Source organism: Taurulus bubalis (assembly GCF_910589615.1).
Source record: "Taurulus bubalis genome assembly, chromosome: 13".
Taxonomy (NCBI): domain Eukaryota; kingdom Metazoa; phylum Chordata; class Actinopteri; order Perciformes; family Cottidae; genus Taurulus; species Taurulus bubalis.
Genome location: NC_136601.1, coordinates 7,311,440 through 7,330,234, shown reverse-complemented (window position 1 = coordinate 7,330,234; position 18,795 = coordinate 7,311,440). Strand labels below are relative to the sequence as shown.

The 18,795-nt window shown below is 41.1% G+C and overlaps 1 protein-coding gene across 1 annotated transcript; it reads left to right on the top strand.

The window, feature by feature from the left end:
* Positions 1-6,754: 6,754 nt before the first annotated feature.
* Positions 6,755-17,960, top strand: maea (macrophage erythroblast attacher, E3 ubiquitin ligase). The gene is made up of 9 exons (XM_079228925.1): positions 6,755-6,857; positions 10,574-10,756; positions 12,314-12,517; positions 12,803-12,925; positions 13,603-13,679; positions 13,807-13,915; positions 15,262-15,395; positions 15,754-15,949; positions 16,116-17,960. Exons 1-9 carry the CDS (start codon positions 6,789-6,791, stop codon positions 16,209-16,211), a joined length of 1,191 nt encoding a protein of 396 aa, XP_079085051.1. The 5' UTR covers positions 6,755-6,788; the 3' UTR covers positions 16,212-17,960.
* The last annotated feature ends 835 nt before the right edge of the window (positions 17,961-18,795 follow it).

Sequence of the window (18,795 nt, the reverse complement as noted above, 5' to 3'; positions counted from 1 at the left end):
GAACAGGAATCCAGTCAGCATATGGCGGCTGTGGCCAGCTACCTCGCTTCCCGTAGTCCTTCTCCCAGCCCCTTAGTGACAAGCATACACATGTGCTCCCCCTCCTTTCTTTCTCTCTTTCGCTCTCTCTCTCTCTCACACTCTCTCCTTCCTTCCGTCCCCTTCACTCGCCCGCTCTCTCTATCTGTCTTACCCCTCCCTCTTTCCCTCCCTGTTGTCTCTAGCTACCTCCCACACTCTCCCTCCCTTTCTCACTTTTTATTACAGCAAATCCCTCTGTCTTTCCGTCTCTCCCTCTGCCTCGAAAAAGGAGCGTGCACACACGCACTGAATGCAAGCGCTGCTGCCTTTAAGAGAGTGTAGAAGAGAGAGAGTGTGTGTGTGTGTGTGTGTGTGTGTGTGTGTGTGTGTGTGTGTGTGTGTGTGTGTGTGTGTGTGAGCAGGAATGGGGAGGAGCTAACGCTGGAAATGCATCTTTTGTTTCCTGAAAGACGACAAGGAGGGAAAAAAAGAAAAGACGGAAGAGTTATGCAATTACAAGAAGCAAGATAGACACAACTTGTTCCATCTGACACCAGAAGACAATGATAGAGCTCATTAAACTAATGAGTTGTATTGTAATCGTAATTAATGAGAACATGTTATGACACTTAAATCAGTGTGTGTTTCCCCAACCAAAGTGAATTGTTTAGGTTTTTCTAATTCTACTTTATAAGCTTATTTCTGGGCAAAAAGTCATATTACTGTTATTATCACTATAGAGTTGTGCAAAACTGTTGCTGACTACACTGATTATTATTTTGTGTGACAAACAACACGTGTCTGCTTTCAGGAAGGTCTAAACAGATCAAACTAATCAAAATACTGTTCTGTTATTCAATATTTTAATATATATTTTAACTTTTAAACTATAGTCTGTTTCAAATATGGGGACTACTGAACAAATGGACAAGATAGAACCAATTACATGTTAATAAGTGTGAGTCAATTGTTAAAGTATACATCCAATGTTTGTTACTACACCACACTCACACACATCTCATAACTTTTGTACTTTGCAAAAGGTAGCAATTTGTTTGCTTAATCTGAGCTGGCTCTGTCTTCTGTTATTAATGAAAACACAGTGTTTTAATCAGAAACCTTTTACTCCTGTGCCATGACATAACTTTAATCTCCTACACTCTCCATATATGGCCGTTGGTCTGGTCAACCTATCTACTTTCTCAGGCTCTTTCTATTCCTGCAGTGCTGATGCTACAGTTACTCTCATCTACTCATGGCCACTTGATAAAGCAGTGATATAAGCAGACTCAGACGCGCCCCCCTCCTAACTGCCAGGGCCTAACCTAGTTTAACAGCAATGATGGTTACATCACATCCTCACTATTGGTAAATGTCACACTCTAGCCAGTGGGCGACTTAAAATCCCAAAAAGCGTCATAGGGTCAGAGGAACGGTAGTTTTCAACACTGTCGATAGGTCGACTCGTGACCTTTGCCGTTTGTTATCACCTCTACCATTTATCTTCAACCCCTCCTGTCAGATGCAGGCAACATATTTAGCTTAAAAAATACTTTTCATCTTCAAAGTAAAATGTGTGCTCCTCCTTTTTTTTGGTGCTTTTTTTAGAAAGTGGAGGAGGGCTTTACGTAGACATTCTGGCTCCCTTTAAAGAGTAGATAGCTCTGAGCCCCGGGTCTTTTCCTTGATAAAATAATCTAACTGGAATCTCCAGCTGTTAGGCTCGTCACCAGCTCTTACCTCAGTCCCGACTGGCACACGGTCCGATAGCAGATAAATCTGACTGAAATGATGCCGAATCACAAGTCTGCAAGGTTACTTGTAGTGTGAGGGACTGCAGGTCTATACCACCAACAAAACCAGCCACTGTGACTCCCTTCATTTAATGATGTCCACGCCAGATGGGGGAGTCACGGCTGGAGAGGACATGACTCAATCATTCCTCACAACAGCAAGTAAACACTGAGACTATTATGACCGTGGTGGGAAAGCAATGTGGTCACAAAAAAAGAACACATGACATTTTTCGACAAGCTGCAGGTGACACAGGGAATGTGAAACAGGCTCAACACACTTAAGATCAAAACTAAAGGCTGTGCCTCAAGAATATACCAAATTCAGTTGTGTATGGAGTTTACTGCTGGGCTGACACATGACACAGCAGCTCTGGGCAGAAGCTGTGTCTGTGACAGCAGCGGCATGCTGGAAGCAGTAAAAAAAAACTTTGTCATGCAAAAGTTGACTAGAAGGCCCATTTTGAATTGCAGCCGGAAGTGGCAGCTACTCCGAACACACCTCCAGTGTTCCCTGGCTGTGAGACTTGAAAAACATGGTGGCTTGTTGTTTTTTTATTTTATTTTTTACACTATAAGCATTCAGAATCATTCCGATGGGAGATTGTGCATCAGGCATTAAAAAGCGCAAATAATGTCAATATCCGATCCGGTAATTTAATCGTTTTGTGAGGGAATTAGGAGCTTTGTGAGGGGAGTTATACAAATGTTGCGTATCAGCCTGCTTTTTCAAGAAGTTCCTGAGCTGCCCAACGTCTCGGCATCATAAGCAAGATGCAATGCACCCAACACATTATGCAAATTGAATAGCTGAACTGATTAGCTCCCTAATTGACAACAATCGACTCTTGTCATGACGCCACACATGGATGATTTTGCCGTGAGGTCATTCAATAATACCAGCTGCATGTACAATAGGGAAACGGTTGTGCAGGTCCCAGCTTCAGTTACCAAAATTCAAACTGACAACCAGGAGTCGACAATGTGAGAAGCTACAGGCACATTTATCGTGTTGACGCGGCCGGAGGCAAATTCACTCCGACCACCTCTTACACGCAAGAGACAAATGTTCCCCGGGAGGTGGAGGAAACATGTTACATATTTGGTGCTTCTAAATAAGGATGGAGAGAAAGAGAGAGAGGAGAAGACAGTATCTGGACTCCTCTAGCTAAAGAGAGAATGAGGATAGAGAGGTAGATGGGAGAATAGATGAATGAATAAATAATGATTGGCAGGATATTTAATGCTTCCATGAGGGAGAACGGGAGAATAAGAGAGAGAAGAAGCGAAGGGAGGATAGATTTAGAGATTTCACCAGCCGCCTCAGTCTGTCATGTGTGCAAACTGAGCAGATATTCACATGCATACTGCGCGAGGGTGGACATTACATAACAGTTACACCATTTCCTCTCTCTATCACTCCACACCTGTTGTTCTTTCTTTCTCTTCCTCTTTTTTAATTTCTCTCCTCCACTGACTCCTTCTTGCTCCTCACCCTCTCTCTCTCTCTCCCCTCCCTCACTCCTCTCCATCTCTTTACCTCCTGCTCTTCCATCTGTCCGTCTTGCTTTTCTATGCAGTCCCTCCCAATTTCTTCCTCGATATCATTCGCTCTCCATCCCCCAAACGCTCCTCAGTCCCGCATCTCTTTCGCTCTCTTTTTCCATCCCCGCCTCGCTCACCATACATCTCCACTCCCACGCCACCCCGCCCCTTCTCACTCCCTCCCTCTGTAGTCACTGCAGCGTGTCTAATGGCTCAGCTCCCTCTCAGCAGATCCACCAAGCGGAGGCCAGGTGAGCGGCAGCCCCGACTAACGCCTCCCCAACCGCTGGCCTTATCAAGACTGACAGGCAGCTACACCCAGAGCTACACACATGATTACGGAGACACATGCCTGCACACGTACAGAGATACGAGACAGAGACATAAATGCACACTCACGGAAGCAGTCGCATGCAAAACAAATGCATTGACATGCTGATGTACAGGTCCAAAACGCAAATGGGAAGAAACAAAAAAGTAACCAAGCATGTACACACACACAAACTAACAATTGAATTTACTACAGGAGGAGATGGGTAGCAGAGGCTTGAAGAATATAATCCATGTCTGGAAGAGCAGAGTCAAAGGAGGTGGAATTGGTAGGGCAGAAACTAAAGAGATGAATGGAGGAACAGGTTGTCAGAGAGGGAGGAAGAGGAGAGGTGAGAGGCGGAAAGGGATGGAGAAGCAGTAAACGAAGAGGAATTATTGAGCTTAAAGAAAGTTTGAAAATTGTAAGCTCTGAATGTTAGAGATACTTTCCTACAGTTAGAAAGATGTCACCTCTCTCAATACAAATACTAAATACATTCAGCATCCAATATCAACCATAGTCCCCGTGTCTCATTCATATAAAGTGTTTTTTACTTCATCATAGTAACCATGGGATACTTTCTCAATGAATTGTTGGGTGTATTAAATGTCATAAAATGACGAAGAACACCCCTCACAAGTTTGTAAGGCCCAAAGGTGACTTCAGATTTGATTTGTCCGACCAACGGCCCAAAACCCAAAGAGATTTCATTAATTCTCTTTTAAGACCAAGAAAGGCAGAACATTATTACATTTGAGGAAGCAGTTACAAGGCAATGTGTTGCTTTCAAATACACAGTTGACAAAGTCTTAAAATAAGGAAACAATTCAGCATCTGGTACTAATTTTTTTATTATTATTATTAAAGTGAAGTACGCTTTAATAAAAAAACAATTACAAAATGTGTGATTAGATATGATATTTCAACATCAGGGTAAGGCTTTATTATAGATGTAATTAGATGTTATGTGTGTATGTTTTATTTTCAGTCTAATAGCTAGACAAATAGCTTCTTTCCAGATTCAATACATTTCACCAACATTCAACAACCACTGAAATCCATCATAAAAGATGCAGAAATACCCATCCTCCTTTCAACAAAGATAATCGCTCATATTCATACAGCCACACACAAGCCAGCCTTTATACAGTAAGTACACACATGCACAGAGTCATTTCCCCCATTATTTGTCTTGGCACAGAGTTATGTCTCCTCAAAACCAGAACACAGTGAAGAGCCCAGCTGTAAGCACAGCCGCTGCTATCACATAGACACACACGATGGTATACACATAGACACTTGCACACAGTCATACATACTACACACATGCTACACACAGGAAGCACTCGATATTGGGGCCAAAAATACATCACAAACCTTGCATCACCTTCCTCTCTGTGTGTCCACTGTTCCACTTTGTTCCTGCGCTGGGTGGGGGTGGGGCATGCAGTAGATAATGGGCCAATTGTAAGCCATTAGAGCTTGTGCCAGCCAATGAGCACAGCGCAGCACTGGACAGCAGCCAATAGCAATATGTTCACCAGCCTGTGGGGGCGGGGGGGCGTATTCTCTCACTCACACAGCAAAAGACATGTGGCCATGATATGGAACGGCTGTAGGGGGGATTCACTGGTTGTACTAATTGCCTGTAACCTATACTTTACATAAAATAATATTTGTTTTACAACATCTGTCATTATTTTTATGTAATGAAAAAGGTACAGACTACAGATGGTTGACTAGAAAACTATAATTCCTATTCTACGTTTTACACTTTATTAAAGGTTGCTGTCAAAATGGACAAAGAATTCCGGATTCCTCATCCCCATTAATGTCAGACTTTTCCTACACAGATATTTGAATTCTGACATCTCAAAAATATCCTGTTTTTAATTTCTAATATGGACTATCAGCGTGTCAAAAATGAGCCCTACTCTAACCATAAAATAAAACAAGATAATCCTCTATTAACCATGCAATTCCGCATACAAATGATATTTTATTGACTTTAATCTCTAGTTATTTGAATCATTAGGATGTTTGGATGTGAGTAACTGGACCTGTGGACTACATAAGGACTGCAACGAACAATATATTTTCATTATCAATTGATATTTGAGTAATCAATTCATCCCAATTTGTTTTTTAAATCATGAAATGTCAGAAAATAATGAAAAATCACTGATCACAATTTCTTGGATTCCAAGGTGACTTCAATAGTTATTTTAATCCTCAGTCATGCTTTACTCATCAATGACTTCAAACAATTTATATGTGATTATTAGTTCGCAAAGTTGGAGATTCATTTTCTATGATTCAAATAAATAAATAATGGATTCAACGTTACACCACTTGTCACCATTGTCCATTGTTTCTGGTTTTGGCAGCTGATCTGACATATGTGTTGTATGAGACAACAGGAATCTGGTCTTAAAATAAAGTTCCCTTTATAAATGTAATTATTGATACAGCTCAAACTCACTTCTGATTGTGGTGCAAATGCAGCCCCAAGGAATACAAGAACACATGTTTCAAGATGCTTTAACTTGTTCATTATTTACTGCAGTCTTGGGTTTAATTACAGTAACATTTAACAGTCTGGACTGCATTGTTTAATGATAATGATGATATCTTACATTTGTATTGAGCCTTTCAGGGTATCCAATGACCCTTTACACACATGGAAGCAGACACAAACTAAAATACAAATAACAGAAAATAGTAACAGGAATTAAATTCATGAGCCAGTGTGGACAGGTGGTGCATGAAGTGGTCAGCAAAAAATGGAAATTCAATTCCTAGGAATTGACAACTGGGCAAACTGCTTGTGAAATGTGTTCTTGAAGAGCGTGTGATGTGAATGAGAAATCCACTACAGCTGATAATTGCATTTTGTGGTTTGTAATGTTTTGCCTGCAACTCTTACATTGAATAAATAACATTCTTAATATCGCTTTAAAACCAGGATTTACTGCTTCACATAAGAAAAAGCCTGTCTTCATCAAAGTTTCTCACACAGTCAGTGCCGACACCGTGCCGCCAGGTGGCGGTAGTGAGCACTGAGGCCATTCTGAAAAAAAAACACAAACAACCACAAGAAAACCAGAAAAACCAAGATGGCGGTGCAAGAGACAGCATCTCAACTGTCGATGGCTCTCAAAGTCCAAGAATATCCCACCCTGAAGGTAAACGAAAGCTGCAACTCTCTTATATTAATTCCCCAACGATTCTGGTGTGTCCACAATACACGATGCGTTTGACGTTATTCGGAAAATGGGGATTATTAGTCAATTTGGTAGCGAGAGCAGCGCACTTGACAGGGAGGCTAACGTTAGCTGGGTCAGTTTAGCCAGATAGCAGCGTCCTAACTACCTGTGTTTGACATGCCACATTACGAATAAAGCAGTTTGATCAATACAAACATAGCTGGTGGCTACTTAGCTGGCTGTATTCTGCCCTTAATTGTACTTATTACTGACGTCAAGTCAGTCGAAGGCCTAAGAGCTGTTAGCTTAAGTGTACCATTAAGCCCGTTTATGACAAAATGGTCCCTTGACCTGACTTCTGGCGTGTCAGTGAACGCGACCGCACGTTATGTCCGTTAATTTAACGTTTCTTAGCGACCGTTTTGTGGCTTATGTGTGTTTCTGTGTGTGGACGAATGTAACGGCAGTGCTGACCTGAGCACACAGCCTAACGATGAGTATACTTCGGTTAAAGGGTGCTATACATTTTTATTAAACGGTCAAATACCCCCATGCCCCTCTGACAAAACATGTCACAACGTGGTTTAACATCCCAGAGAGGTGGCTGGCCGGCATGAGTGGCCTGCTAGCCAAGCTCGCTGTGCTGAAAACCAACAGTGGCCACCTTTTTGAATCGTCGCAAAAAGATGAATAGCCGGCCAGATAACGTAACGGCGAGCATGCACATTCTAGCTGGCCGGAAGATGGATCGGCTGAAATCACTGGAAGTGGGGGAGGAGAAGTAGAGGAGAGGGATCCCTGTAACGCCTCGCTGTCAGGCAGAGGATCAGTCCCGCGAGTTAGCGCAGTGTCATCAGATTGCCGCTGCTGCCTCTCTTGCACTTCAAAATGGCCAGCGAGAGAAATCACAGCCCGCTGCCGCACACACGCGCCGCTCCTCCATTCCACATAACGTTACTGCGACACCGCCGCTAAATGACGAGCTGAAACGAGCCCGAGCTGCTCCTGTGCTTCGGCGGCGTCGTGTGAAAAGCACGTTTTGTGAGTAGCGATGTATCGACAGCGGTTTTGTGTTGATAACTAATTGCATGGGGGGGTTGTCATGATGAAGATGTATATACGTGTCGTTGGCGATGTTGAGTCCACCCGTGTTCAGAGAGGGGGAAAAGGCACGGCTGTGGTTTTGGTTTGGGGATATGTCTTGTCTTTGCTTGGATGCTGCAGTAAAAGGATGATGGGCACCATTTTAAGACAGGAGTGATGGTTATAATTGGTATCAAATGGGAGTCTTCAGCTGGGGGAAGAGCCATGTTGATTACATGTTGAGCCTGAATGATAAAATAGCAATGTTGCCTGACACTGACACAGAGAAATCTGCTATTCTGCATTACCAACACAATCTGCTATGTGTTGGGGATTATGTGCTTATTGGTTTTATATATTTGGATATTTTCAATCAAAGCAAGGTGTACCTCAAGCCTTCTTAAAGAAAATGGTCATTTTTAACTCACTTACGTGCATCCATGAAAAAGGCTTTGTGACCAGTGGTTTGTTAACCTGACCTGAAAGTACAGGCCCATCCCAGTGAAATGTGTCTGTATTCAAGGTACGTTAAAAATCTTTCAGACATGCTAAAATCACCTAAACTGTTTAATTATTCTAGTTATTCTGATTATCATTAATATTGTTGTGCATGTAGTGGGCTTGTAGCTTTCTCTGGAGCCGCCTCCCAACAAATCCTGACCCACAGTGTCAGCCTTAGCTGTCTGAAATATGTTCATGACTGATTTACATGTCAAGTAAACCACGGTTGTATGGGAAAGAGTAATCCCACATGTAAGATCTAGTAGCCAATTATATTCAAAAATATAATATTTGTTCAAACTGTCTAACTAACACGGGCAAAGAGCCAGAATCTAAAGCTGTATATGTTGTGATACATGTAGTACATATCCTGGAAATTCATGAGAAACATCTTCGAGGATAAAATATCCAGGTTCAAATGCCTGTTTTGGATTATCCAGTGACTGAAATACCGGAGAAATAACTGTATATGTGCATGGATTTCACTTTTATACATGGGGGATGCATGGACCCAACTTTTTCAGTCCCGATACCTGGGCTTTGGGTCGTGGCTGATACTGATTATCAATCTGATACGTGTGTTTTAATTAATAAGCGGCACGCCTCACTTTGTGGAAGTGACTGGGATCATTGTTTTATGTGTATGGCAACATCAGACAATTCTCTCCTAACTTTGGAGAACACAATGTAATGAATAACTACATACATAAGTGTACTGAATTGTTGTTTAGTAAAATAATGGTATCGAATATCAGATCCAATCCAGCTATCCTTGTTTGTTTGCATACACTGGGAATTGTATGCATATTTTATGAATTGATTTGTCTTTCTCATCTTGCTATAATCATCAGCATCTACTGTAGATGCAGATGATTACACACCCCTCTCTAAATCAGGAGCAAACCCTGATCCCTCAGGGGGAATACAATTCTGGAGACTGACGTAAAGCCTGTGCTTTTTTTCATCTTTTCCATCTCATACAGTGGCCTTACACATACCAGAGCAGAATAAGACCCCTGTTTCTGTCAACTGGACACTAATTAATATTTACTAGTGCATACTAAACTGTTCTTTAGTACACGCAGATTTCTGAATCATAGGGCACGCTTGCATAGTTATCCTCTCCGTTAGTGACCTGTGAAATAAACTTGAAAGAAATAAAATCCTGTAATGGATCAAAGCGCTTCTTTTGTGTTTTCTTTATGCAATATCTCAGCGAAGGAACCACAATAGTCAAATTAATCTGGTTCCCAGGTATCTGTGAAGTCACCTCGTGTTGTGATAACAGGGGGAAAGGCATTGCGCCGTTTGCTTTGATCTTAGATAATACTCTTTAGTTTTCGTTGGATTCAGATAATTTTCTGCCCTCACTGTGATCAAGTTGAGGTTTTCTTTTAGTAGATGCCACAATTCAAAAAAAAAAAAGACTTTTCTTCTACGTTTATTTGGGCCAAATATTAGTTCAAACTGAATTCAGTTCATGTTGGAAAAGCATAATTTTTCGGCTCATAATGGTAAAACAACACAGAGAAGCTTCTTTATAATGCATTATAGTTTGTCAAAAATAGGAATAGGCAAATTATTCAATATTAAAGTCAGTTACAAAGCCAGAAGCCTTCTCATAAAAAAAGAGATATATATATATATATATTGAACTTTTAACTCAAATGTGCTTATGTGGATCATGTTGCTTCAAGTTGGTACAGTACAGATTAAAGATGAACCAAAGGAACACATCGTTACTAACAGAATACCGTTTTAAATTAAATGTAGCTGTAGGAGGACACGGTTGTTGCAGTCTGAAGAAGTAGTGACCAGTTATCTGCTTCCTTGTTTCGGTTGAGGAGTTCTTGCTGTATAAATATCATGCAAACAGGCTTCTAGAAGACTTACTTCACAGAGCCTTGTGCAGCCCACTGCGGATTGTGACTGCCGGTGACATTTTTTTAAAGAGTCTTTGCAGAGCAAAGGCTTATCAGTATTTATTCGAGTTGGCTGTTCATTCCTAGTTTGTGTGTTGTTGTTTTTTTAGCCCTTACTAGACTAATATCTATACAAACTACTTACATTTAACTGCCGTGTTAAATTAATTAATTGTGTTGTCGTTGCAGGTGCCGTACGAGACTCTGAACAAACGCTTCAGGGCGGCTCAGAAGAACATCGACCGGGAGACGAGTCACGTGACAATGGTTGTGGCAGAGTTGGAGAAGACGCTGAGCAGCTTCCCAGTGGTCGACTCCGTAGTGTCACTGCTGGATGGTGTGGTGGAGAAACTCAGTGCCCTGAAGAGGAAGGTCAGGGATACAGATGTGCACGTGCACACACTTTCACACAGCAATTTCCTCTCTACTGACTCTCAGAAGTGTTTTTATGTATAGATTATAATTTGTTGTCCAGTAAAAGCCATGAATCTTGGGTTCACACAAAACATACACAATCCTTGGAGTTTATTTATTTTAAGCCACCGACTGCCTACATCTTTGCCACAATGATGACACTTCCGGGCGGCCATCTGCACACCAAAGCAGAACAAATAGAAAATGTTTTCATGTTGAATAGAATTGAGTGGTGTTTTTAGATTATTTTCACATCAGTCTAACAATGTACACAGAAATGGAAACAAAACCCTAAAACACTTGAATCTCTTCTTCACCTTTCTCTTTTAGTTTATTTACAATTGGTTGGATAATGGAGCCTTTTGACAAATGCAGCCTCTGTGTTATTGCTTGGTTTGTGTTTATGATTTCTAAATAATTGACTAATTTTAAAATTGAGGTCTCGCTGCCATTATTCCTGTTTTTAGAGGGCTGCTCTTGAATACAGTAGTGATTACAGAGAAAATCCAACAGAAAGTTGGTTTAACACAGCAATGGTATGTGGAAGGTTCCTCACAATGATTATGTCGGTTTACTCTGTTGATACTACATTTACTCTGTTGATACTAGACTTTAGGACCGGGTTTTTCTACTGTACTAAAATGATTGACCCTGGTACTTACTCCACCAGCAGTATCTCGTCTACAAACACAATCTCCCTTCAGCTAGAGCGAACTGTCAAAACGCCGCATTACTCGCCCCGGGTTGACAAAAGCACATTATTGTGGCTGCGGTTTTCTTTATGTGGATTGTGTTTGTCAGCGGTGGAATGCGGCCTGGCTGGTACTTCTATCAAGCCTTTCTAAAATGACAGACGGCAAGTGATCAAAACACACTTCTGCCATTCAGTTTTTTTTCCCTTTGTGCCAACATGTTGTTCAGCAGATACTTTGTGACATATACACCATGTAGTAATAGTGTTGAAAGCTGGGCCAAACTAGATTCTACGCTGGTTTGCTAGTGGGCGCGGTTGTCCTTACTCTCCAAATATGTTGGTCCCTCAGGTAGAAGTCCAAAAGTCAAGAATGAAATCTGAGAAGGAGAGTTAAATGAGAATTAATGAAGACAATGCACATTTATTTTGAAGCCCAATCTAAAATGATGGTGTGCATTGAACAGTGCACATAGGAATGCAATAACGTACCGTACAATTCAATCACTGTTTACTTACTTCTGTGTCACTTGAGAAAGAGTTTTCTTGTGATTTTTTTTTTTTTTTTTTCTATAATATTCCGTAATCAGCAGTGTAAAAGATTTATAATGTTTCTCCCTGTTTTTAAAATTAGCTTTGTTACATATTATAAATGTAATACGATTTCAGTTTGCTTAATTACATCAAGAAAACTTGAGCTCCTACTTTCAGGAAATGCAGCAGAATGGATACTTGTTGCCCGTCAATTTGAAAGTTTTTCTTCACGATGCATGTTCAACTTTGTGTAGATATCTCAATCGTTCTTGTGCGTGCCCTCCTTGCAGGCTGCAGAGTCCATCCAAGCGGAGGACGAGAGTGCCAAGCTGTGTAAGCGTCGCATTGAGCACTTGAAGGAGCACAGCAGCGACCAGCCGGCTTCAGTCAACCTGTGGAAGAAGAAACGCATGGACCGAATGATGGTGGAACATCTGCTGCGCTGCGGCTATTACAACACAGCTGTTAAACTGGCCAGACAGAGCGGTATAGAGGTAATTGTCTGTGTGTCAATGATCCATTTAGTCTCAAGGTAATTCAGAAGACTCATGAGTTCTTTGAGTTCATATAGTATGTGGCATCTCAAAGCATTGGGACCAAACTAAAAGACTCGCTGACTCTGTTACTGACCGTGTGTGCGTGTGTTTTTGAGAGAGATTATGTTACCTGAATATTTGTGCTTTTTAATGAATTTCTGAATCTGTGCTGCTGTGGACAACCAAGTTCGTTTGTTCTTCTGATGCCCTTCTTCTCCATCAATACAACCACTTTATTTTTAGGACCTGGTCAACATTGAGATGTTTCTCACAGCTAAGGAGGTGGAGGAGTCTCTGGAGAGGCAGGAGACGGCCACTTGCCTAGCCTGGTGCCATGACAATAAGTCCCGCCTACGCAAGATGAAGGTAGCTCATTTACACAAGTCAGATTACACCTCATCGATCAAAATGATTTAAATTGAGACAAATACTCAAAGCCAAAAGTAACTTAATGGGATTAAGAACACATTTTTACTGGGTTTTGTATATTGCATATTTCTGAACTATAATCAGCAATGTAGCACTGTTTGTACTCAAACAGACCTGTTAAGATGTAATTACTCTGTTACCGTGTTAATCCGAAACGTATCCTGTTAAACCAAAACGTACTTGGCGCAGACCTCCGGCAAAACATAATTGGCTTCCCAGTTAGCTGCTACTGTGAGTCAACCTTGTACTGCATAGAGGGCAGACTGTTTGTATGGTTTGCCCAAGTTTGAGATGCTGAGACGTTAGGGAAGATGCTTTGTGACAGAATTTGATAAATTTCTCGTTTAGCTCCAGTTCACGGCCAAATGAAGATCCATTTTAGTCCCAACTGCTCCTTATAACCTCTACCAGCTGTTCCAAAAATCCATTTGGGTAGTAAAAAGATGGGAAGGCATCTTGAGAATCTACCAGCGCTGCAGGAGTTTTATGAAAGGGATCAGTTTTCTGCCTGCTCTGCTCTAAAGGTTCATGAAGGGCAAAATGAAAACTATGAGTGTTTGGCAGCACTTCAGTGGTTTTGACTTACTGGCATCGTCTGTCTTTTTCTTTGGCAGAGTTGTCTTGAGTTCAGTCTGAGAATCCAGGAGTTCATTGAGCTCATCAGACAAAACAAACGCATGGATGCAGTCAGGTAACACACACACACACACATACATGCGCTTAATGGCATTTTTTGCCTTATTTTAACATTAATTGAAGCCAATAAAACAAATATGTCACCCACTGATGATCTTCTGGTGTGTCTCTGTGTATCTCAGACATGCAAGGAAGCATTTCAGCCAAGCGGAGGGTGGACAGTTGGATGAGGTTCGGCAAGTGATGGGCATGCTGGCCTTCCCATCAGATACACACATCTCCCCATACAAGGTGAAACCTTAAGTCTTTCCTGGTATAAATATGTACATAAAATCGTATTTGATCACGCCCATTTTACACACGCATTGTCTTTTCTATATTAGGGTATACTCATTTGAGCTAATTCACACAAACCTTCACACATGGGAATGCCAATGTCATCGGTGACAAAGCTGAGACGCATCATTCCACTTATTTGTTCATCTCAACGGACACGCGTGATGTCATTAAATGCAGCTCTGTTTACACTCAGGGCTCATCATGATGAACATCGTTAATGTAATGACCGATGAATTAGAAACATAACAGATACTTGTTCACTGGCATCAACTTTATTCATATTACTAATAATGTAGCAATGAAATTAATTCAAGTGTGGAACTCTATGGAGACCAAGTGGAGACAGTGGTAGAGCAACATCACAGCCACTAGAGGGCCTCTGTTTCCTTCTAAAAAATGAACTCAACTCCCCCTTGAGCTACTTTTAACTTAATGGCTGCTTTCAATAGCAGTGTTATTTTTAAACTTCCTCTGCGAAACAGACTTGTATCATGGCACCACAACAACAATGCTTCATCTCAAAAAGCATTTTGCCTTTTTCTGCGAGCAGAGAGGTTAGACCAAGCCAAGCTACTGTGACAACATTTTTACAGCTTATAGAGCCAGCGTGACAGAAACAGAAATGAGCATCTCTGTCTTCATTAACGGCTAAATTATCATCACAGTGGATTTTGTCAATGTTGAACTCCCGATCAGTTATCACTCATTCTGTGGAAACAAATCCCTCACTTCCCTTTACCCAAGTGCAAAAACAAAGTCACTGATGAATTAAATCAGGCTCAATCAAATCGTTGGCACTGTTGCTTAAAGCCAGTAGCTGTCACTTAATTAAGTTCGACAAAATTAGCTATTCAGGTTGTTAAAACCATTTGCCCATGGAGACTAGAATAGATTCTAGTCTCCATTGCCTTTATCGTGATGTTGTAGGACATTATACCCGGCGTCCGGAGGAGTCTACAATCACAAACTACCCTGATGTTGTTGTTTCCGGAGGACTGCTGAAACAACCTCTCAAGGGCAACACTTCACATTTTGCTCCTGGGATCGAACATTCTGGTTACAGAACAATGATTACTTGTCTAGTGTCTGTTGTGTGTTTACATCACCCCAGTGGCTGCAATGTAGTTAAAACACGTTTTACGGAATAAACATTGTTTGTATAGGAAACAAAGTAGCATGTTGGTGTTGAGTTGTGTGACTGGTCTGCACCTCGCTGTATGTGCATTCTCAGTATTGGGTCTGAAGTCTGCCTTTGCCTGGCTGTCGGTGTAAAACTCTTGTTCTGTCTGTGCCGTCAGGATCTTTTGGATCCAGCCCGCTGGAAGATGCTGATCCAGCAGTTCCGATATGACAACTACAGACTGCACCAGTTGGGAAACAACTCTGTGTTCACGATCACCCTACAGGCCGGTCTGTCTGCCATCAAGACGCCGTATCCTACCATGTTTTATTTTCATAATAAGTGGCCTCTGCTCTTTTCTTTTCATCTCCTCAGTCAAACTAGTTTCTGTTGATTTATTTTTGTTGTGAAAATGTACTGAAGATTTAAACAATGTGTGGCTCCAGTTAGTTTAAGCCTTATTAAATGGAGTCTTGAGCACACATAACTTGTACCCCTCTTCTCTTTGCTCGCTCTGTTTAAGGAAAGGGAAAATACAATACCTAATAGGCTATAAAATACAACCTTTGTGAGTGGATTATTCCTTCAACTGATGATCTCTGCTGTGAAACCCATAATAACATCGAGTAATGATCTCACTTATGTTCCTTAACCTCCATGCCTCTTCCAGTCAGTGCTACAAGGAGGATGGTACCTCGAAGAACCCAGACTGCCCAGTGTGCAGTAAATCCCTCAACAAGTTGGCCCAACCGCTACCCATGGCCCACTGCGCCAACTCCAGACTAGTCTGTAAGATCTCTGGGGAGGTTATGAATGAAAACAACCCTCCAATGATGCTGCCTAATGGATACGTCTACGGCTACAATGTGAGTAAACAAGATGAACTACATCCAAAAGTACTAGCATCATGAGCTAAAGCTATTTCTGCCTCTGTATAAGCACTTTCAAAATGCAGTACGGAAGAAAGAAAAAGTTGTATAAATGTTTGTTATTCCGTCTAATTTATTATCCCCTGCTTATTATCTCTTTCAGTCCCTTCTGTCCATCCGCCAAGATGACAAAGTGGTGTGTCCCAGAACCAAAGAAGTCTTCAACTTCTCTCAGGCTGAGAAGGTCTACATCATGTGATCACTCAGATGACCCGTCTGAGTATTAACATGCTTGAATACGGCCGCGTCGTTCATCACCTGTGACCGGGCCTACTGAGAGAGCCACCTGTGGAGCTGTGATCCAGTCCCCCGCCCCCCTAACAGACACACCCGGCATTTCCCACAACCCCCTCCTCCCAAAACATGATCAGTGCAAGTTTGCCAGTTCTCTTCCCCATCCCATTTTACACAGAAACTGGGATCCTCTCCTTAGAGACTGGTTTTAGATGGGGCTAAAGAACAAGAAGTTGATTGATCTGATCTATTCAAGCACAGGGACTTTCAACATTGTCATTATCTAACAACTGGAGAAACTGCTAGGTAGTTATTTGATTTTATTAAAACAAATAAAAACCTGTTGAGGTTACTTTGACTTTTCACTAGTGGTGTTCCTTTGTTCCTGAAAAAACATGTGCAGGACTGTGTTAACTCACTCCATTAACCAGATTGACACATGAGTTTTGGGCCTTTTTTAAAGGCAAACATGGCTGACCTCCTGGTCATGTGGTAGCATTTCATTCTGTGACGCATGCGGTTGACATCCTTTGTCTTCTAGCCATGTTTTTGGTGGGCGGTTTGGGGAGGTATATGTTAAAAGCCTCCTGTTTTAAACTGCCTATCTTTTGCATTTCATCCCCCCTTGGTCTTGAAAACGGAGCCTGATTTGGGCCACAGGTTAGCTCCTTTTCAAATGTAAATATTAGTTAGGAATCGATCATCCTCGTTTTAAATTCGGGGGTTTTGGGGACAAGTAACGACAATGAAGATCATCCTTTTGCCAAGATGCTCTGTGAACTGAACAAGTCTTTTCTTGGGTGTTGTAAACCTGATATAGCCAACAGTATCCTCAAGTTAGCTGGTTGTTCAGTAAAACTTCTCATCTTTAAGGACGCTAGTAATGATAATAATTGTGGTGTATTTACTTCCATAATGAAATTTACGCAATATTCAAACAAGACAACCATCTTGGATGTGTTTTTTTTCTTCTTTTTATTGAACAAATTGTCTTCCCTTTTCGTGTTTGAGGTTTGCCATTTGCAGTTTTCCAATTTTTCTATTTTTTTCTTCAACTAAACGAAAGTACATATCAGTGAATTATGGATATTTTTTCTGTTTTAAAGATGAAGCCCTGTCTACTTTTTATTTAATTAAACATTTCTCAAATAGTTTTGATTTTATTACAATTTTTCCACCAATGAAGAAGACAATAAAGAGAAAGGCGGTGCTGGTATTTTTACAGTCTTAGGCTCGGCGATTGTTGAAGTCTACTCTACGGGGTTTACGTAGCATAGAGGTACACCAACTGATAACACTATACTGAGTTACATGCATACAGTACTTGCCTTTATTTTAAAAACAGGCAGGATCAAAACCTCGACTAGGCGGTTGCTTGAACAATCCTGTTTTTGTTCTCTCGAGGGTAAACTTTTGGCCATCTGAAAACATCACTCATCCTCTATGACTTTGATTAGATTAAGATGTTCACACATTTTGACTTCACTAAAAACAACTGGCCCTTAAATTGTGAAAATGTAACATCAAAGAGCCACACGAAGTGGTCCAAAAAAATGCAGTTTTATGTTAAGACATGATCAATCTGTGGTCATTAATTTCTTTCCATCTGTTGTTTCTTGACAAACCAAAAGTTGCCTCATTTGTGTCCATAAATGATTTGGAACTGTATCTGTAATGACACAGACTGTCCTGTGTATTTGTGTCGGTAGAATAGATAAAGGGATTGTTTCGTGAGCAGTATGCCTCATAAAGATTTCCGTGAACTTTGATTTCAGTGTTTCATTATTTGCCGTGTCCACTTTGCTGCGTGGGCTCCAACATTAACATCCCTATAAACCCAGGTAGGTGTGACGAGATTAACGATTCACTGCAATTCTGTTGACATGGAAATGAGACCAAGTGTTGTGACTTTCACCTGAAACTACATCGCTGTGGTTGGAAGAGGTCACCGCTCTGTGTAGGCATTTGTTTTAGGTCTAGCAGTTGAAAAGCATGTTTACAGGTATACTGTAGTGTTGCTCACTTAAATACATACGCAGGGAAAAACAAAAATAGACACATTTGATAATATTTGGCAATACAATTGATTTTGTGGGCTTTCACTGCTCTTTCCAGAACCCACTAAAAAAAAACTAAACCTTGATTTTGTGTGATGTCACCAAAGTGCATATTCAGTGTTGCTCCAGAGATAATGAATTGGCCTCCAGAGAGGTTGTTTAGTGTGCTCTTGCATGACAATTTACTTTTTGGGGGGAGGTTGCAAGAAATTATCAATTATTTCTGCTATTGAGCATTCTGTAAATTCAAGAATTCACTATCCTGTCAAAAACATTAGGAAAATGGGGAAAAATGCCCAATACTAGTTTATCTCCAAATTGTTTCATTTGACCCCAACAGCCTAACACCCCAGACTATACAAGTACCTTGACATTAAAAGGGACCATCAAACCCCCAAATGTAAATATTGGTTATCAATGAATTGCATATTGATTGACTTTAATTATTACAGAAGGGCAGTGTTTTGGCTCTAGATGTTTAAACGAGTAAGA

What these genes read in the sequence shown, in the direction of transcription:
- maea (XM_079228925.1), top strand. Translation starts at nt 6,789, where the DNA reads ATGGCGGTGCAAGAGACAGCATCTCAACTGTCGATGGCTCTCAAAGTC. An exon ending in CCAGACAGAGCGGTATAGAG is followed by an intron (nt 12,518 to 12,802) that starts GTAATTGTCTGT and finishes CTTTATTTTTAG; the next exon opens with GACCTGGTCAACATTGAGAT. An exon ending in CTGTCTGCCATCAAGACGCC is followed by an intron (nt 15,396 to 15,753) that starts GTATCCTACCAT and finishes TGCCTCTTCCAG; the next exon opens with TCAGTGCTACAAGGAGGATG.